The sequence below is a fragment of the Silurus meridionalis genome, chromosome 16 (assembly GCF_014805685.1).
Source record: "Silurus meridionalis isolate SWU-2019-XX chromosome 16, ASM1480568v1, whole genome shotgun sequence".
NCBI lineage: Eukaryota > Metazoa > Chordata > Actinopteri > Siluriformes > Siluridae > Silurus > Silurus meridionalis.
The window spans coordinates 9857325-9880024 of record NC_060899.1 but is presented as its reverse complement, the minus strand read 5'-3'; the positions used below and the strand labels follow the sequence as shown (position 1 = coordinate 9880024).

General features: G+C 40.3%; 1 protein-coding gene across 3 annotated transcripts in view; it reads right to left on the bottom strand.

Moving 5' to 3' along the window:
* The window catches only part of LOC124399200 (protein phosphatase 1 regulatory subunit 12A), a 111366-nt gene that overhangs the window by 27087 nt on the left and 61579 nt on the right, over positions 1-22700 (bottom strand). For all 3 annotated transcript variants that reach the window (XM_046869978.1, XM_046869977.1, XM_046869976.1), the window contains one exon: positions 1169-1273. In XM_046869978.1, coding sequence (XP_046725934.1) covers positions 1169-1273 — 105 coding nt within the window. The remainder of the gene's footprint in view (positions 1-1168; positions 1274-22700) is intronic.

The window sequence follows — 22700 nt, the reverse complement described above, 5'->3', positions numbered from 1 at the left end:
TCCACGTCACACACACTCGGCAGGGGAGGTTGGAGAGAACCCATTTGTCTCCATGCCTTCTGCTAGGTCGGCCTGCGAGCCCCATGACCGTCAGTGCCGCTTCGCCTCGGTGAGAGCAGAACCTGAGCCACAAGGGAGATCACTCTCCTCGAAGAGTGATCTCTGAGAGCAGAGCGTGCGAATAGCCATGTGGCTACAGCACGGATAATCATCTCTCAAGAGAGCCGACTGAACATGCTCCACTTCCAAGCAAACTACACACGGTTCATGCATGTCTTCCCCCGTAATGAAATAGGAGGAACACACATGCACTTACCTGAACAACAGAAGCTGATGTTGATCCCATCGTGCTCTAATTTTGTAGCTTCCTGGTTTGCGCAACGTCGCCCACCAATGACATCACGACTGCCTACTGGCCAGATTTTACACATGATTCAGTGCATGAACAACCCGGAGGCGTTCCTGAAGCGTTTTGACACAGCTTGAGTTCCTGAAAGGGAACTAAGCCCCCAATGTATGTGCCCATTAAAGATTTTACATCAGGTCAATGAGTAATGTATCTCACCCACCTTCCATGTCTTCTTATTTAAGCTTGCCTATACCCCCACCCACCCACCAATGAAACTGACCAGGAACCTCTACCACCATTAAAGGTGGAACTACTACACTTCATCATGGACTTTCATCGATGAAGGTGATAGTTACAATACCTAGTAGATTGGGAGGGATATGGACCTGAGGTACAGAGCTGGGTCAACGAAAATGATATTATGGACCCCTTACTCACTGACGACTTCCACAAAGAGCACCCTGGACGGCCAGGCCCCAGCTCTTAGTGACATCCCCGCAGGATAATAGGAACATCTGGAGGTGTCCAGATGGCCAGTGCTCATGCTACCCGAATTCGCGAAGTATTATGCTCATTTATTTCACTTTACCAAGCCGTGTTTATGTTCATGACTTTTTTGTCTCAACCTGTTTCCATCCATTAACATTCATGTTTCTGTCCGTGTGTTTATCAGACTTCGATTTGGATTTCCACCGTACCGAACTGTTTGCATGCTGTCTCTCTGTGCTCTCTGCCTCTGTTTAATATATGCGTATGGATTCCAATAGTGTAAATCAATTGCTTCCTTTATTGCTTTATTTTGGGATTTTGTGGTCTTACCTGTGTGACTTTGTCCAGTTGTAAGCGTAATCTGGCGAGATCCTGCTTGCTTTCCACCAGACAAGCCTTCAGCTTCTTATTCTCTGCCAGTGCCTCTGCATAAAGCTAGTAAAATGAAACCAACAAGCAGTAAGTCTTGTTTGTGGTACCTATGGATATTTAATATAAAATATGAACTTATAATAAAAATATAATGTGGCTTGGGGTTGTGAAGGACAGCATGCACTTTCACTACTTAACACTCACCCTGTAACATTAATCTTTTCACATCGTCCAGCTCTCCCTTTTATTTCCTATGTCTCACAAACCACATGACTTCATCTTATAAAAAAAGATGATCATCATAAGTCTACTTTTTGACTTCCTTGCTACAGTTGAACATTGCCCACCACATGATGGCCCATAAATAAAACACCTCTGTACTTGCAGAGAAAGGAATATAACAATGTTGCATTCTACACAAGAAGAGATTAAACACTGCCTGTTTAAATAGCTTCATTATAATGAGAGTGAAAAGGTGAGATTTATTTGGAAAACTCCTTCAAAATAATTATTTACAACCTTCTAAGCTTAACAATTTTAATCAGGCACAGTATTAGCCATTAAAATAAAGCACAAATAAAACAAGAATTAAGAAGAAGAACGTTCCAATCTTGAAGAACAGCAAATAATAATTGTGCCTTCACATTTTTTTTACCCAGTCTCTATCCATGCAATTTAAGGATGTAAATTAAAGATTTTGGGAAAAATAGCATTAGCAGTTTTTGCCCAAAAAAAAAAAGGCAAAAATACAAAGCCGAAAATATGCAACTTCACCCCCATGTTTTGCTCTAACTATTATCACTACCTAGGAAGTATGGAAGTATTTAAAAGTTTCTGATTACAACAACAAATTTGCAAAATGCAGCATCTATTCGGTGAAAGTTTCAAAAGGGGTTATGGTGCCGAAGCACTTTCCCACTACAGGTTTAATTCACCACCTAAAAACACAACAAGCAACTCAGTACGCAGAGTACAGCAAGCAGAGTATATTGCTTAAAAGTACCTCTGCCAGCTCACTACCACCACTGGTTACTGCACTCTTTGAAAAGTTGAAGTTATTTGCAAATGATAGTTACAAGGCATGTGGAATTACAGAGAGAATAATGGAATTCATTGCGCTTAGATTACATATGACATTAGATTTTGTAGACTTAGAGAACATACTGAGACACATTACACACTTCCAATCAGAAGCTAATTTGCAGAGACCTGTCTGTCTGAAACGTTTGACCGAGTTGCAAAACACATCCATAAGCTAATGACCACAATCTCAGATTTAAGTTTTACCACAGACATTTGGAGCTCAAATGCAAGTCCAACCAGCATGCATAGCTTAATAGAGCAGTGGATAGATGCTAATTTTAAATTGTAAAACATTTTGCTTCATGCACATTAGTTTGCTGGGTCACACACTACAGCAGCAATATATGATGCTTTAGCAACCATGATTGACACTACGATTGGCACATCGAAAAGTCTGAAATGAATCTGATTGTGACTGATTATGAATGGAACATGGCAAAGGCTATACTTGGTTTTATACTATATATATATTTTTTTTTTATTTGTTGTAATACTTTCAATATAAAAAAGTGTGACTATTTTACTGGTTTGTAGTTTTTCAGTTCAGATTAATAAAATTTTACAATAGTTTAAGACTATTGTCACAAAAATTTATGCACTCATGTCCATCACTAAACAATTACCTTAATAATGGAAACATAATAAATGAATATATTTTATCTGGTTAATAAATTAATTAGTTAGTGCAGCAGCAAATGAATTGCAAATCACAAAAATCCCCCCAGCAAAATCGAGACATTAAAATTGCTCAGTTTATCACAAAAATTAAAAAGTTTAAAATATAAACTTAACACTTATAAGGGCTGTAGATGGTCAGTATTAGCTTTTTACCTTTTTTTTTCAATCCTGGTGAAGTAGACAAGATATTGACAATTTTTTCAATTGCTGAAATTTGTTATAATGTTTTTTTAGTGTGCCCTTAGTTAATATTTTGACAATAGAATACACAAAATTATACCTAAAAACAGGACTTACCTGGATACCTAGATAACATTATCAGGTTCCAACCTAATTGGTGAAGCTGGTTCCATCATTTATGTTTACCATGTTTTCCTCACAGCAGAAAAAAAACCAGTGCACATTCTCTTTAACTATAATAAAAACAGCTACTATAAACCAAAAGGTAGAGACAGTCTAACTGTTTTGTCTCTGCATGCAGTTTGGTAAAGTATGTGATGGGATGTTGAAGTATGGTCGGCTGTTGCATGTTTAGTATGCAATAAGAACTGCTGTATATTTTGTTTTAGAATGTGTTTTTTTTCCCAGTTCTTTTTATTGAAAAATCAACAATCACAGATACAAAAATGTAAACAGAAATTCTCCATTTTCCCTTTTTAAACAACAAAGAACAAACACCCCCAAAACACAAACAAACCTCCAGACAAAGACACACACACATGCACATGCACACACACCCCACCCTCCCCCTCACATCCCCGTTTAAACAACTGAAGAAACAAAAGAAAGGTTATGCATGCAGTCCTATTTTGAACGATTTAGATCTTTAATCAGATAACACCTGTAGTCTCCTAAAATAAGAAATAACAGGTTGCCACTTGCAAAAAAAAGTGTCAGTAGAACCCCTCAGTGTATATTTAATTTTCTCCAACTTAAGAAAAAACATCAAATCTTTAAACCACCGAGAGATGGAAGGACATCCTATCGCTTTCCAGTGCAGAAGTATGCAACGTCTGGCCAACAAAGATGAAAAAGCTAACACATCTTTGTGTACAGAACTCAGTGATACTGACTCATTGGTAACCCCAAATATAGCAATCAGTGGGCATTGTGTCAATTGCACCCCAAATAAGGAGGACATAATGCTGAAAAAAACCTGTCCAGAATGCATGTAATTTCGGGCACAGAAAAAACATATGACTTAAATGACAGGGGGAAGCATGACATCTGTCACATCTGTCCTCAACTCCAGGATAGATTTTTGCCTGTTTCGATTTGGAAAGATGAATTCTGTACAAAACCTTAAACTGAATTAGACTGAGGCGGGCACAGAAAAGTCCTGGTTTTATCTGTATTACAGCTATTGAGAGATAAAATGAAACTGTATATCCAGGAAATCAAACTACGCTGGTGTGGAGTAAACATGACTAAACTCTCCCAAGGTTGCTTGGGGGTACAGAGGGAAAATTGGGAAGGCTGCGGACTTGGAGATATCGAAAAAAATGAGCTGTAGGCAGCCCAGGATAGGCTTGTGAAACTTCTAAAGACGCCATATTTGTACAAATTATAAAGTTGCTTGATGCCTTTTTCGTGCCATAGTGAGAAAGCTGAATCTAAAAGTGACGGGGGAAACAAATGATTTTTATCCAAGGGACTCAGTGCCGATAAAGCCCTAAATTTAAAGTGATGCCTAAACTGAAGATGGTTTGATCGGAAAAGGTGAGCAAATCAGAGCAGATACAGAGGATGATCTGCAAGACAGTAGCTCTAGATTGCACCAAGTGGATTCTGTTGAATTGGTCCAGAAGTTTAGTTTTTGGATATGTGCAGCCCAGTAGTATATTTGAAAATTGGGCAAAGCAAGCCCATCACTGAGCCTACATCTCTGCAATAAGGTCTTACGGATTCTGGGCCGTTTTCCACCCCAAAGAAAAGAATTAATGATCCTATCTAAAGAATAAAAAAAATACTTAGGTAAAAATAGTGGAAGCGATTGAAAAAATAAAGAAACTTGGGCAGAACGTTCATTTTAACTGCATTGATTTTTCCTGTTAAAGACAGAGGCACATTGCTCCAACTCTGAAAATCCGACTTCATGTCTGCCACAAGCGGAGCAAGATTGGCATGAAAAAGTTTGGGTAAGGAACAGGTCACCGTGATACCAAGGTATTTAAAGCCTAAACAGTTGAATTTGAATGGAAGATTCAGACGCTGAAGTTGTACCGGATAACACTCACTCTTATGGAAATTCAGTTTGCATCCAGAGAAAGACCAAAATCATCCAAGATAGATAAAATGACAGGAACAGAGGCTGCAGGATCCGTCACATATAACAACAAATCATCAGCATATAAGGACACCTTATATTCCGCCCCTTGTGAGTTATACCCTTAAAGGCTAATGAGGATTTAAGTTTAATGGATAATGGCTCAATGGCAAGGGCGAATAGCAGTGGTGACAGTGGGCACCCTTGCCGGGTTCCACGCCTGAGACTGAAATAATCAGAGCTAATAATATTTGTACGAACACTGGCTTGCGGAGATTTATAAAGGAGGTGGATCCAGGAGACAAATGTATCACCAAACCCAAATTTCTTTAATATTGCAAACAGGTATTCCAACTCGACTATATCAAACGCTTTCTCAGCATCCAATGAGACTACAAACTCAGGCAAAGGAGATGACTGCTTGGAGTAAATTATATTGAAAAGTGTACGAGTGTTAAAAAATGACTGTCGCCCTTTTATGAATCCAGTCTGCTCCATAGATATGATATATGGTAGTACATTTTCTAACCGGGATGCAATCACTTTTGCCAGCACTTTCACGTCAGCATTCAGCAGTGACAGTGGTCTGTATGACCCGCACAGGTTGGGATCCTTGCCCTTCTTCAAGAGAAGGGCTATTGAGGCCTGGTTGAAAGTGGGTGGTAGCACGCCCCGATCCAGAGATTCATTGAACACACCAAGGAGCAGCGGCGCCAATTTATCGATAAACATTTTTTAAAACTCAACTGGAAAACCATCTGGGCCTGGGGCTTTATTAGACTGCATCGCCTTTATTGAAGCTCTGACTTCGTCAAGAGATAGTGGAGAGTCCAAGTTCCTTACAGAGACCGTATCAATAACAGGAAAATCGACACTTTGAAGGAAATCTCCCAGTCTTTTATTATCAGTAAGGCATTCAGATTTATAAAGAGCAGAGTAATATGACTTAAATACTGCACTGATCTCTAAGGGATCGGTAACGGTAACATTTGAGTCATTATTAATCTGCGGTATTAGGCGTGATGCAGCCTGCCATCTTAGCTGATGAGCTAACAATCTGCTTGGTTTGTCACCATATTCATAATACGATCCACGAGTTTGTATTAACATGCATTCAGTTTCCTTAGTGGAGAGGAGATCGAATTCTGCTTGTAACTCAACACGTTGTTTGTATAGCTCTGGAGAAGGGTTGGACGCATAGCTCTGATCGAGTTGGCTGATAGCCGATGAAATTTCCGAGTTTAGCTCTGTGCTACCGATATATATGAAAGCAGAGTACAAAACGATTTGCCCCCTGAGATAGGCTTTCAAAGTCTCCCATAATAATGAGCATTGAGTAGAGTCAAGACGATTAAACAACAAGAATTTATCAATAGCTTTAGAAATAGACGCACAGAAATCCTTGTCTGCTAGGAGATGCGAATTAAACCGCCAAGGAGATTGTGCAGGTCTATGGGTTAAGAATTGGATATCCAACGCTAGAGGAGCAAATAATCTGTAGATACAACGGAGCGATTAAGATGGCTATCGATTCAAAAATAATCAATTCTGGAATATGAATGATGCACCGGGGAAAAAATGAGAATTTTTTTATACCGGGAATGTGACATCTCCATGGGTCTACCCATGAAATCGGAGAATGATTTAGACATTGCAGATTGGGATACAGCACGACAACTAGAACGATCCAAAACAGGGTTCAAAACACAATTCAAATCACCAATTGTATGGGTAGGTGAAAACCGTATGCTTCTATTTACTAGGATGGCCACTCCTCGCGCCTTAGAATTAAAATTGGAGTGAAAAGTTTGACCCACCCAAAGACGGTGAAGCCTATGATGATCTCTGACTCAGAGGTGTGGTTCCTGTAAGAATACTATGTCGGCACATAAACGTTTCAGGTGGGTAAAAAACCTAGACCATTTCATAGGATTACCCATGCCCCTACACAGAAAAAAAGAAAACAGGACCTGTGAAGCAAGGGGGATTCTAACAGTAACCCCAGGGGACATAATAAACATAAACTATCAAAAAAGAAACCTATCGCCGCCCACACAAATAAATGTGCTAACGACACGGAGAACAAGCCTATCCTAAGTAAAGAGAAGGCTCCAGAAGATTAAACACAAAATAAATTATACGCAACTATATCTAGTTCACCGCTGCTCATCCCTGGTCTACATAAACATATAAACAAAGTTTCTAGAGGAAAATAAATTCCCAACATAAATCGACCAAACGTTTATGAAACAAACATTACGTTTTCAGGAACACTTACCCTTTGATTCCCGTAAAAATAACACTATATATATATAATATATATAATATAATAACACCAGGCTTTGGTACGGGCTGTAGAGTGCGATGTGACCTGTCCAGAACTGGCTCCTTCTCCAGATTCAGTGCCTCCTTCAACAGCACGGCTACACTCGCGGTAGTGGAGCTTTTGGTACCCTCAGGAACACCAATTATCCGGACATTATCGCGCCGTGATCTAGCTTCCAGATCTTCGCATTTGGTCTCCAGCTTATTGTACTCAGCAGTAAGATGGTGTATGTCACGTTGCATTACAGCGATATCATCGGTGCAAACAGAAAGTGAGCGCTCCATTTCAACCACGGTGCCCTTTAGTTCCCGCACCGCAGCCTCATTCGCAGCTTTATCGCTGGACAGCTGTGCCTTCACCACCTGCAGCTCCGACCTGCAGCTCCCAGGCTGAGACAAGCTAGCTAGCTTCGGGGTTGGCTGACCTCTCCTCACAATGTTTAACTTTTCTTTAAAATTTACATTTCTCAAGCCATGCTCCAGCCGAGACAGATAGAGCAGCCTCTTAACCAATGAAACTTGGAGCTGGGAGGTTCGGAATAAGGCAGTTTTGATGGATGGAAAGTAGAATAAAGAAGATAAAGAAAATTGGGATAAGATGTCAAAAAGGGAGACAAATGTTTCAGCCATTTTAATTTCTGTACCTTCTTCAGGCATAGAAATGAAAGACATTTTTCTTGGAGAGTAGTCACTGCATTCAGTAGGCAGGACAGTAGAACCGCTATCAGAGGGCAGACTGGCAGAGTACCAGACCGTGAATGTCATTAGGAAAGTGGTGACCAGCCTGTATAAGGTGGTGAGACAGTCTTGGGTCACCTTTTTGGTTCATAAAAATCTCATAACTGTCTTTAACACCTAAATTGACAGTGGCAGATATGTGCATACTGTTAGCACAGCTGGGAAAAAAAATGTAAGATATCCAACAAGCATTCCAAGATTAAGTAAATGAGTGGGGGGGACAAGGACAGGGACGGGGAAGAAACAAGATTCAAAAAATGGTATTTCAAACAGCTTGGTAAATGGAATTGAACTGAACAAATTACTTTGCAAATATATGAAAAAGAAGGAAGTAAGACCAGCTGTATGTAAAACAACATGTAAACACGAAGACCAATGACAAGACACGGGTGAAGGCATTACACAAACAAACACACATTGCAACAAACTCAGATATAGAAATGCATTTGCCCTTTAGCAATGCCCTGATGTGTGTCAAGATGGGACAAGTAGTGTATTTCTCTTGCTAATTATTCATTGGCTACAGGGCTCCCAAAATGCCTGCATACAATAGCAGCAAAACACAGATTAATTCAAACTGTAAAAGATTTACTGGGCTAGCAGGATTTTACCATTTGGGACCACAACTTATCATCTTTACTCAGCTAGGTGGCTGAGATATTACACAAAGTGTGTTTAGATGGAGCATTATAATTGATTTAGTTTGAAAGTCCAATCCGAATGAAAATGCTCCATATAAACACCTAAATCGGAATAAAAATGCCCAAACTGAATGAAATTGTAATCCGTTTAAGAGAGGTGGGATAAACCATTCTATAAACCAAAAAAGATAATTCTGATATGTAAATGCGTTACACCAATTACTGCCGTTGATAAGACCCATTATAAAATGGACAAAATGCGCTTCCTCAAAACTATGTGCGAGTTTGGAAACCTCTTCTCCTGGCATCTGTATCAGATCTCGTATTGGCCATTCATCAATCCTTGAACATGCAGACAAACTTTTTTACTGTGTTCTTGTGAACACTTACAAATTCACACTGTTGCTTGATTAAGAGCAACAGTTTACATAAAAATATTGTGCATAAAAAAAAAAATGGAACTCCATGTTGACAGGACAGGACATAATAAATAGGGCATAATAAATCTTTTGCCCTACTTGCACTTGAAGCCAAAGTGATCAAATAAATATTGCCAGGGGTTAACCCTCTGGAGTCTGAGGGTGTTTGTGGCTCCTAGAGAGATTTTGACATGCTTTTACATTTGGTTATTTTTAGTTGCTTTTAAATAGATTTTAAAAAGACTTATTACACTGTATTCAGCACAAACTGCGCTACCATAATATGTAAACAACTTATATGTGTGTGTTTGTATTTTTGGCAAAATAAGGTTTATGCGTGGTTTTTGAAAAAGCAAAAAAAAAAACTCACTGAAATAAGGCCACAAAACCTATAGTAAACATAATATGTAAAACCATAATATGTAAACAACTTATATGTGTGTTTGTATTTTTGGCAAAATAAGGTTTATGCGTGGTTTTTGAAAAAGCAAAAAAAAAAACTCACTGAAATAAGGCCACAAAACCTATAGTAAACATAATATGTAAAACCATAATATGTAAACAACTTATATGTGTGTGTTTGTATTTTTGACAAAATAAGGTTTATGCGTGGTTTTTGAAAAAAAACTCACTGAAATAAGGCCACAAAACCTATAGTAAACATGTTTCACAAGACTTTTTAAGAACAGATCTTCTAATGTAGGTTTTTTTTTTAATCATGTGAAAATCATCCTGCCTGCTCATTTTACATTAAACAATACATTGATTTAACATTTAAAAGACACTTTCTAATTTGAATGGCCATATGCGAAGAGGCGTCGACACGCTGTGACTGACAGCTTTGTAGACAATGGGTCATATAATGAGCTGTGGATTACATAATGAGCTATGGATCACTGAGCCAGGATCTGAGTGAGAAGTACAGTACTACAAGAACGAATGTGTTTTCGTTGTGGTTTATTTAAAATACACATTAGCAAGGACAGCATTAAAAAGGGAATTGCGTAACAATAAAACAATACAGTACAGTACAGCATCATATGATAGTCCATGGCATGTGGGAAAGGTGTTCTTTCCTGTGTATACAGAAAAGTCCATGGTGTATCCATTTGAGGAATCGGCAAGAACAAACAACTTGAACCCCTACTTAGTTGGCTTGGCTTTCATGTACTGTGTCATCCCAGTGTTGGCTTTGCATGCTACCATCCTCTCATCCACGGATAAATGTCTTCTAGGATGATAGATTGCTTTGCATGTCTTACAGATTGTGTCCATAAGCGTTTTCACTCTGAACAGATGGTTATGTTCAGATGTGCCCCTCTTTCTGTCATTTTCTTTGTCTGCATCTGGGTGACTCATGTGTACATTCCACAAAATTGTCTTGTATCTGTCAAGGGAACTGTGAAAATACTGCTTTGTCGCCAGTAGTCTACGATTGAGGGCAACTTTACCAATGCCATGTAAAATAAGAGCCCAATGTAGCGATACATCTCACTCACGGTTACATCTCTCCATTTGTATTTGCGTCCCTTGGCTATTGACTTGGCAGCTTGAGCATTTGTGTTGTGGCACAGAGTTGACACAACACTCTCAGAGAAAAACATTATAAAAAGAATAAATGGAGAATGAGAGTCAGAAGACCTCAGTTGAGGTCCAGGTTTATGTGCGGGCAGGAATCGCAGAGTCTGTGGAACTGTGTCATTATCTGTCTGATCCTTCCATGACATGGTGGATCTGTCTGTGTGCTGCCTTTGCCCTTTTTGGAGCAGGTGCTTGATCACATCTGTTTATGAAACACACACACACACACACACACACACACACACACACACACACACACACACACACACACACACACACACACACACACACACACAACATAACTAATTGTGTCATTGTTAAAGTTGTTTGCATATGTCATACAATGCAATAATGATTCAAACTAAATATATTTTAAGAACATATAAAATATGTACAGTTGTGTTCAAAATTATTCAACCCCCAATGCTGTAAATGGTTTTAGGGAATTTAGTGTACATTTGTAATTGTATTCAGAATGAAATCCTACAAGGACTTCTTAAAGAACCATATGCAACTAAAATGACATCAATTAGTTTTGTAATACAGTAGTAAATGTTTCTTTTGTGAATTCTTCATTGACATAATTATTCAACCCCTTAAAGACTACCACTCTGAAGAACAGAGGTTCAATGAAGTGTTTTCAATCAGGTATTGAAAACACCTGTGGATATCAGGGAGCAGCAATAAAGCCTAATAAGCACCAATTAGGCAGCTTTAAAATGACTGTGATACTCAGCTCCTTCTAGACATTTACTGGTGTGGTTACAAACATGGTGAGGTCAAGAGAATGGTCCAGGAAGACAAGAGAACAGGTTATTACTCTTCACAGGAAGGGCAATGGCTATAAGAAGATTGCAAAGATGTTAAACATACCAAGAGACACCATAGGAAGCATCATTCGCAAATTCAAGGCAAAGGGCACTGTTGAAACGCTACCTGGTCGTGGCAGAAAGAAGATGCTGACTTCGACTGCTGTGCGCTACCTGAAGCATAGAGTGGAGAAAAGTCCCCGTGTGACTGCTGAGGAACTGAGAAAAGATTTGTCAGATGTGGGTACTGAAGTTTCTGCTCAGACAATATGGCGCACCCTGCGTAATGAAGGCCTCCATGCCAGAACTCCCAGGCGCACCCCCTTGCTGTCCCCAAAGAATAAGAAGAGTCGACTGCAGTATGCCAAAAGTCATGTGGACAAACCACAGACGTTTTGGGATAGTGTTCTGTGGACTGATGAAACAAAATTAGAACTGTTTGGGCCCATGGATCAACGCTATGTTTGGAGGAGGAAGAACAAGGCCTATGAAGAAAAGAACACCTTGCCTACTGTGAAGCATGGCGGGGGGTCAATCATGCTTTGGGGCTGTTTTGCTTCTGCAGGTACTGGGAAGCTTCAGCGTGTGCAAGGTACCATGAATTCTCTTCAGTACCAGGAGATATTGGATGACAATGTGATGCAGTCCGTCACAAACCTGAGGCTTGGAAGACGTTGGACCTTTCAACAGGACAATGATCCCAAGCATACCTCCAAGTCCACTAGAGCATGGTTGCAGATTAAAGGCTGGAACATTTTGAAGTGGCCATCGCAGTCACCAGACTTAAATCTGATTGAGAACCTCTGGTGGGACTTAAAGAAAGCAGTTGCAGTGCGCAAGCCTAAGAATGTGACTAAACTGGAGGCTTTTGCCCATGATGAATGGGCGAAGATACCCGTAGATCGCTGCAAGACACTTGTGTCAAGCTATGCTTCACGTTTAAAAGCTGTTATAACTGTAAAAGTATGTTGTACTAAGTACTAAGATTAAATGTCACTTGGGGGTTGAATAAAACTAATAATGATGTGAGCTCAGAAAAGACATTTGTGGTTATTTCATTATAAATGTTATGTTATATTTTTCTGACCTACACGTGCCTCTTTGATTTAATTGTAAGCAGGATGACTGAATGATCATAATCAATGTCAAAACGACCAAAACAATCAATTTCAGTGGGGGTTGAATAATTTTGAACACAAATGTACTTACTCAGGATGATTCTCGGTCGAACTCAAAATGGAGCGACCCCTGCGTGGCCTGGTGTGAGTTTCCAGTGAAGGCAAGGGTGATGCACCCACATTCCTAAAAATAATCAAACAATATATTTTAGGAGGATGAATACACTTAAACAATATATATTTGTTAGCATGCATTGTACAGCCTATAGGCCTATTTGTTGATGGGCAATAGTACAGATAAATGTTTGTTGATGGGCCATAGACCATAATGCATCTCAGACATTTACATTATCACCATTTACAGCTGAGCAAATAATGGAAAATGTTACATTCATAAGGCAGTAATTTAGCTAGCATTTACACCTTAGCATTCCGGAACATCTCTGCTAGCTAACACTACATAACATCCTTTTAGGATGATAAGTGAGACTAACCAAAACTGAACTGAGGCTAAAATATAACTTTATATAACGTCAACAATACTTAGGGCATACAATTACAAACAGTTAATGTTACAAATGAGCAGATATTGGCGGATATTTGTTGTAACATTAAAAGGCAATGCTGACAAAAGCTAGGCAGAGATGTCTACAAACAATATTAGTTTGATATGATCAGAATGTAAGACTTAATAACTTACTCATCGTAGCAACTTGCTGGAAAGTCCTCAAATGGGTCAATTCTTTAAATGCAAATGCTCCTCGTCGGAATCACAATTTTCTTCGGATGAAAAGGTAAATTCTTCATCACTGTCCAAAACCATCTGAAGAGCTTTCTCACCGGTGTAGTGTGTCATCTTTCAAACGCAGCTGAATGTGTAATAATCTCAGTGGAATCGCATTGTTTTTTTGCCACTGTCCGGGGGCGTGTGACTCATCAACTATTTTACCTGTGAATAGCGGGGGTGTGTCCGGTTGCAGCTCATTTTCAGATAATGACCTGAGGTGGAAAGTCTGTGCTTCTACTTGGTTTCACATGATTTATATTCATTGCAAGCATGTGTTTTTTATTTCACTGACTTATCCTTAAACTACATACTTTAAGCTGTCTAAAGATATATTTTTATTTCCGTGTGTCAGATATTGGCAGAGTTTCAGCGCTTTTTAATGACGTGTTTCTAATTTAGTTTAAAAAAAATACAACGTTTTGTTTATATAGTGAGCATACACAAATTAAAGTAGACCCTTTACAGATTTAAATGGTGTATTACTTTGACATGTTTGATCAAATATGACAGTTTAAACTCTTTTGCTGGCATCTTAAAAAAAAGCACGTTTGGGCGCCAGTGGCGAATCAGACTCCAGAGGGTTAATGTTATTTAATTATTTTTTTATTATTTTCTTGTTAGTTATCTTTAAATTCAGCGGAAACTGCCCAAGTTTCTCAATCAGCTGGGTCTCCATGTCTTTAGTTTTGTCAATGTTCAGAAACAAGGTATTGGCTCTACACCAGACTGTTAACTGTTAACCGCCTCTCTGTATCCTGACTTGTCATTCTTGCTGATGAGAACCACCACTGTCGTGTCATCTGCAAACTTAATGATGTTGTTCCAGCTGTGCATTGCTACACAGTCATGAGTCAGCAGAGTGAACAGGGCTCACCAGATTTACCAGGACTACCACACTGAGCACTGGGGCCCCTCAGGGCTGTGTAAGACTGTGTGCTGGAGATGGTGTTCCCGATCTAGTCTAACTGAGGTGTCCGGTCAAAAAGTCAAGGATCCAGTTGTAGAGGGAGATGTTCAGGCCCAGTAGGCTCAGCTTCTCAATCAGTGCTGAGGGATGATTGTGTTGAATGCGGACTTGAAGACTATGAACAGAATGCTCCGCATACATTCCTTATTATTGTAGAGGGTACCTTTGGACGATACGCAAAATGTATGGGGTCTAGTGTAGGTGGTAGCTGGGTCTTGATGTACCTCATGACGAGCCTCTCTAAACACTTCATTACGATGATATGATCATTACGATGAGTGCAATGGGAAGATAGTCATTAAGGCAGGAGACTGTAGACTTATTTGACATAGGGATGATGGTCGTTGTCTTGAGGCATATAGGAACAACTGCGCTGCTCAGAGAGATGTCGAAGATTTCAGTGAAGACATTCGCTAGCTGTTCTACACATTTCCTTAGCACTCTGGCAGGAATATTGTCTGTTTCAGCATTCTTCCATGGGTAAACTACGCATATAGTTTTCCTCACTTCAGCTGTGGATAGACAGAGCACCTGGTCTTTTGGAGGATTAGTAGTCTACCTTGCCGCTACTTTGGTCTGCACCTCAAATTGGGCATAGAAGTCGTTCAGCGCATCTGGGAGAAAAGAGCAGGTGCAGCAAGTAGGTGAAGTTGTCTTGTAGTTCGTGGTCGCCTGGAAGCCCTGCCACATGTGCCAGTTGTCTCCATTGTCCTGGAAGTGGCTGTGGATTCTCTTGCCGTGTGCGCGCTTTGCCTCTCAGAAGGCGAAGTCTCTAGTATTTAGTAGGTATTCACAGCTTCTGGTTGGAGCCTAATTGGACGGTCTTGGAGATGGATCCTGCTGGCCAGGTTCGCATCTGCTTTCAAACTGGTCTTGAATGCCTGTTGAATGGTCTGTATGATGGGATTAGCATAGCAGAGATGTGGCCTGAGTAGCCGAGGTGGGGGTGAGGCTTCGCCCAGGATGCATCCAGGATGTTTGTGTAAAAAATATCCGGCATGATTTTTGCCCTCTAGTTGTAAAGTCCACATTCTAATAAAATTCATGATTGAAATCTCCAGCGACAATAAAAAGTCCGTCAGGGTGTGTGTCCTGCAGTTCGCTAATAGTCCAGTAGAGTACACAGAGCACCTCTATAGCATTAGCACTAGGTGGAATGTACACCACGAGCACAATAGCAGTGGTGAAGTCCCGGGGAAAATTAACAGGTCTACATCTCACAACAACAAACTCCACCAGGGGTAAGCAATAGGTGGAAACAAGGACAGAGTTCTTACACCAATCCATGCTGCCGCCAGTCTTACCGCAGAGCTGCATTTCTGTTGCTATGAAACGTGGCTAGCCCGTCCAGCTGAATGCCAGTGTCAAGAGTTCTTTTGCTCTGCCACGTCTCCATGAAAACAAAGACGCAGTAGTGTCTGTACTCAAGCCGAAAAAGGTGCTGGAGTCTGATGTAGTCCAATTTATTGTCCAAAGAGCAGACATTCGCTAGCAGGATAACTGGTAGAGCAGGCTAGGTTTAGCCTTTAGCCTAGCACCGGCCCCCACTCACTTTCCTGTCTGACCTCCTCTCTGAAACATACATTAAAGTGTTCCTCTTTCAGTTTCCACCATCTTATGCTTTTTTCAGTCTTCACTTTCCTCCTCTTCTTCTTCTCCTTTAAAGCTATCCTACAGATCACCATCTGATGTTGTCTAGCTACACTACCCCCTGCCAACACCTTTCAGTCTCTAATCTCCTTCAGGTTGCATCTCCGACAGTACATAGAACATAGGCACGAAAACAATATCTCAATTACAGTAATAAGTCACATTCCACCTTTGTATATGACAAATCAAATGAGGTGGAGACATGAAATGAGAAAAAGAACAAATCCCAGAATGCTTATAGCAAGCACGGCAGTTAATCAACAGAACTTTGCACACTAACTTCTGGGCCATGAGGCTGCCATTTTCCAAATTGTGAAGCTGTGACAGGTGACTGTCCAGGGCCAAGGCCATGGAGCAGACAGACAGGCTAAACTAACCGACCAGCTAGCTGCTGAGTCTTCACTCAGGATCCACCATATTGAGACTGTGTCTGTCCCCCGAGCGAAATCAAAATATAGAAATTCTCAGAAAATTTGTTTAAGTAACCTGAATAACAAAATCTGAAAGTGTCCGAAAGCAGGTCTATGTAACCCAGATAAAGTTATGGGTATTTGTTTTAGATGTATGCATTTATGCTAAAGAAATTTTTTGAGTTTCATATAAATAGTTTTACAAATTAATGTTATGAAAATGATAATTCATTGGCCAGCAATGAGGTGATGTAAGAAGGTCACGTGACACCTGTATAAGGTAACAGTAATTAAAAACAATTAACTATTTGTTAAATGCTTTTTTGTTTAAATAATATAAATATGCTTTAAAAATTATTTAAAAAGAACTTGTATTTTGTTTATAAGTTTATTAATTTATGTGTCATGTTATGAAGCATGCTGGGTGCGCACGTGCACGGTGAGGGGGAGAGAGAGCGCGAGAGAGAGAAAAGGAGGGAGAGTAAGACAACGGAGCTGCTGAATTAACAAGTACGACCTGTTCTTCAATTAGTGTAACGAAGCTAATTAGGTGTTCAACCCGAACCCTGTGTAGTGATAGTTTCCGTGCAGAGTTGGAAACACATCAGAAAGACGTGGACATCGCCTCTGACGAATGGAGATTTAAGTTGTGGTTTACTGCGCCATGTGCTGAGACTTTGCTTATGGACTGGCGGATAGCTAGCTCAACTAGCAGGGACTACGTGTGGCGAAGGAGTATGCCTTGAAGCATCCAAGCTCTGTCTGTGTTTTACATCGACCCTTTTTTCTGTCTGACGAATACTCAGTTAGGGTGTGATTAATTTTGAAGCTTAAGCTTGCCATTCCTTTCCTTTCTTTCTCACCTTTCCTCTTTTCCTTTCTCTTCCTCCTTTTCCTAATTTTAACTTTTGTCAATTTTTACTTTCATTCTTGTTTTCTTTACTTCTTTTGTTTGTTTGTGTAGTTAGTTCTATGTTGTGTTTGTCTCATTCATTAAATGCCATCATTTTAACAAGTGATTGTCTCTGAGTGCTGCTCACATTTTAAGGTTTCTGCAACATTCGATCTGAACTACATGCTTTATTAATTGTACGGTAACAAGTAAAGGCGGGTTGCGTAACTATAACTTGTTATAATTGCTTATAAATATTTCCTTTTTCTTTGTGAGCTAAATTCGCTACATATAATGGTGGAGAATGCCGGCAAACTGTTATTCAAACTATATACTCATTTTATCTTTATTAATTGGTTTTCCCTCTTCTCTCCCTTTCGCTACAGTTGCGTAACGCTAACGACAGACGCATCCCTCATGGGGTGGGGAGTGGTCATGAGTAGCCGATCCACGTTACATCGTTCATGGCACATAAACTGCCTGGAGATGATGGCTGTGCTTATGGATACTCAAACACTTCCTCTGAGACCTGAGAGGTTACCATGTGCAAGTCCGTGTGGACAACACATCGGTGGTCTTGTACATTAACCTCCAGGGGGGTCTCTGATCTCGCCCCATGTACAGGCTGGCACGCCCGATCCTCCTGTGGTCCCAGGGGAAACCCTTCTCACTGAGAGCCGTCCACATCCCGGGCCGGTTGAATTGGAGAGCAGACACCCTTTTGAGGCAAGGGCCGAGGCCCGGGGAATGAAGGCTCCACCCCTAGGTGGTAGAGCAGATATGACAAAGATATTACAGAGCCCAGGTAGATCTGTTTGCGACTCGGGAGACCTTGCACTGACCTCTCTTGTTCTCTCTCTTTTACCCAGCCCCACTGGGCTGGATGTTGAAGGGGTGATGATAAATGTCATCAGTGCCTATGCTCCACAATTGGGTTGTGAGATGGAGGAGAAGATTGTTGATTGGGGCAGACTTTTATGGGCATGTAGGTAAAGGGAACAGAGGTGATGAGGAGGTGATGGGTAGGTATGGTCTTAAGTAGAGGAATGTGGAAGGGCAGCTGAAAGTAGATACAAAGGTGGAAATGGCAGTGGTAAATACTTATTTTAGGAAGAAGGGGGATCATAGGGTGACGTATAAGAGTGGAGGAAGGTGCACACAGGTGGATTATGTTCTATGTAGGAGATGCAACCTGAAGGAGCTTGGAGACTGTAAGGTGTTAGCAAGGGACAGTGTAGCTAGACAGCATCAAGTGTGGTTTTTCGGATGGTTTTAGAGCTGAAGAGTGAATAAGATAATGGAAATTGAAGGAGGAAGACTGTAGTGTGAGAGTCAGGGAAGTGGTCAGACAGGGGCTTGGTGGTAGTGAAGAGGTGCTTGATGATTGGGCAACTATTGCAGAAGTGATAAGGTAGAAAGCTGCTAGAAAGGTGCTTCGTGAGACTTCTGGAAATAGAAAGGAAGACAAAGACATGGTGGTGAAATGAGGAAGTGCAGGAAAGCTTAAGGAGAAAAAGGTTGGTAAAATACAATTGGGATCGGCAGAGTGATGAGAAAAGTAGGCAGGAGTACAAGGTATTGTGGCAGCAGGTGAAGATGGATGTGGCAAACGCCAAGGAAAAGGCATACGAGGAGCTGTAGTAGGGAAGGAGACAAGGATTTATTACGATTGGCCAGGCAGAGGAACCGAGCTGGACAGGATGTGAGCCATAAAGGATGGATATGGAAATGTGTTGACTAGTGAAGAGAGTGTGTTGAGAAGATGGAGGGAGTATTTTGAGCAGCTGATGAATAAGGAAAATGAGAGAAAGGTTGGATGGTGTGGAGATAGTGAAGCAGAAAGTGGATAGGATTAGTAAGTAGGAAGTGAGAGCAGCGATTAAGAGGGTAAAGAGTGGAATGTCGGTTGGACCAGATGACATACCGGTAGAAGCATGAAGATGTTTAGGAGAGATGGCAGTGAAGTTTTTAACAAGATTGGTTAACTTCTTAGGCTTCGTGGTTGTGTGAATACAACTAATAGCCAATTGTTCTCAGGTATTAATGTTTCGCAATAGATAAATAAATAGGGAGAAGAGTAACCATGACTAACTATACATCATTCTAAAGCTCTAAGTCTCAAGCAGCGATTTCAGATCACTGTTTTTCAATGGAAAACATATAACGAATGTATTTGCTGAATTTGCGTGAGCAGTACACAACAACAACATTCATAAAAAAACCGCACTATTTACATTAATATTGTAATGACGAGTCACAAACACATCCACTGCTGCTAATCCCGGTTTATTAGGAAAGATAAGGGTCCAATGAACCACATGCCGTAAAGCATTTCTGCTCCAAACAAACAATAGTGTTGTAATTTAGATGTTTATTCCTTTGTTTACGTCACAGAACTTCGGCTGGTGTTTGTGTTTATATATTTCCGAATAACTTTCACATAAATAACGACATCTTGGTGACAAAAAACAAATATGGCTGGTAGAATATAGTGTTACAAAACAGTTGAGACCACAAAAAAGTAAAAAAAAAAAAAAAAAGATAACAAAAAAGTAAAAGAGTATAAATCTTGGTTGGAGTCTCCTCTCTTTGGCACATAAAAAAACATGACGACACCTGCAGAAATGCAGGTGTCGTCATGTTTTTTTATGTGCCACTTTTCATTTCAAACCTTCTATTTCCAGCCAGTAGCATTATGGAAACAAAATGGCTGATGGACAATGTAGCCAATAAGTGCAGGATTTTAACGATATATGGGAGGATTTTATTCTCCACGTGTGTGAGGCTTGGTTTTATTATTCTTTACAAACTATTACTGGCTGAAGCAGCAAAGAAGCAGTGACGAACCAGGAAGTGATGCAAACTGACAGCAAAAAAAAAAACAGCTGTTTATAGCTTGTGCTTACTGGACTTTGTTTACAAAAAGAAAACAAAGAAAACAAGGAAAAAATGGACAATCAAAAAAGTTGTTTAATCAGAGATTTGCAAAAAAAGCAGCAATGTGAAAAATATTCTTTGGGGGCGGAGTAACAACAGAGACATGGAGATCTACATCTGTAAGTTACAATAAATCTCCCTTTATAGCTTTATACAATTTTATGGTTTTATTGCCTGTTTGTTTTTATAAGAGAAATGCTTGAAAAGTAAGTTTGTGTGTGTGTGTGTGTGTGTGTGTATTGTTGAGATTTGAATGGCCAGACATCAATATGAATGGCCATGACTGTAGAACAATAGCTTGTCTGGCTACCTATATGAATGCCAAATCAATATCAATAGCCCCAAACATGTATAACAAAAGCCTTTGATGGTCAGCCATTCATTAATATGCAGACTGTATGAATAGAGTATGAACGATCACCTGAGTTTAACAGGTGGCTCTCAAAAAGGGGGAGGGAGAAAAGGATCAGACATAGTCTCAGATAAATGTTTGTAGGAATTTCATTTGTTATGAAATCTTCATAGAATTTGAAATATAAACTCATGAGACATGTGGCTTTCAACCCATTACTTTTCTGGATTGCTATAGGACAGATTTCATGTATTATTTAAGGAATTTTTTTCTACAGTACTTAATCATCTATAACTTATATTTTTTTTTAACAATATCAACAGTGAATAATGGAAAGTAAAGCTCAAAGTGTCGTCTTTTTAGAGATATTTAAATTGTGTATAAAGCCCACTTCTATCAGGAACTGTTAACATTTAAATGTAGGTAGGACATTTCAGCTGTGAGTCCCAAAATCTGTGTCGAAGGCTAACAGGTTAACAATATTTTGGAAGGTGAGAGGATGCCTGAGGAATGGCAAAGGAGTGTGCTGGTATCAAATTTATCTGGGAATATAATCGATCGGTCACACTATAAAGATATGGGAAAGAGAAGAGGTGACCATCTGTAAGCAACAGTATGGTTTCATGCCGAGGAAGAGCACCACATAGGAAGAGCAGAGGAAGAGCACCACATTAGTTGCTTTGAGAATATTGATGGAGAAGTATAATGGTCAGAATGAGTTGGAATGTTTGTGGATTTAGAGAAAGCGTTTTGAGAGAGGGGTTGTGGTATTGATTGAGGAAGTCAGGTGGCTCAAAGAAGTATGTGAGGGTGGTGAAGGACATGTATGAGGACTGGTTTAAGGTGGAGGTTGGACTGCATCAAGGATCCGATCTGAGCCCTTTCCTGTTTGCAGTGGTGATGGACAGGTTGATGGACGAGGTCAGACAGGAGTCTCTGTGGGCTATGATGTTTAGAGACAGTGGCATAGACTAAAAGACAGGAGGTGGAGCTGGAGGTAGCAGAGCTGAAGATGTTGAACTGAGGATGAGGATGGACAGGATTAGAAACATGTTTATTTGAGGGACAGCGCATGTGGGACATTTTGGAGACAAGGTGAGGGAGGCGCGATTGAGATGGTTTGGACATGTGCAGAGGAGGGACATGGGGAATATCAGTAGGAGAATGCTAAGGATGGAGCCACCAGGAAGAAGGAAAAGAGGAAGACCAAAGATGAGGTTTCTGAATGTGGTGAGGGAAGACATGCAGGTAGCTGGTTTGAAAGAAGCAGATGTAAAGGACAGAGGGGTATGGTGAAGGATGATCCGCTGTGGCAATGCCTAATGGTAGATGTCTAAAGAAGAAGCAGAAGATTTTAACAGAGAAATAATATCAAACAAATTATAATAAATAAACATTATATATAAATTCATTTGTATTCGATTGAGTGAAAGTATTTGACCAAACAGTGACCAAACAGTGGTGGTCCAGTGGTTAAGGCTCTGGGTTACTGATCATAAGGTCAGGAGTTCAAGCCCCAGCACTGCCAAGCTGCCACTGTTGAGCCCTTGAGTAAGGCACTTAGCCCTATCTGCTCCAGGGGTGCCATACCATAGCTGACCCTGCCCTCTGACCCCAGTTTCCAGACAAGCTGGCATATGCGAAAACCGGATGTTCCAAGATGGTGCGGGTGAGGTCTGCTGCCATCGCAACTGCTCTAGCTATGCTTTGTCTTTTTTTGTTTATTTTATATTTTTATTTACATAGATACCATTTTATTTATACAAGATGGTAATTATTAGATATGACAGAGCCACTCTTGAATCTATTGGTGTACAGTTTTTAAACCCGGACCCAT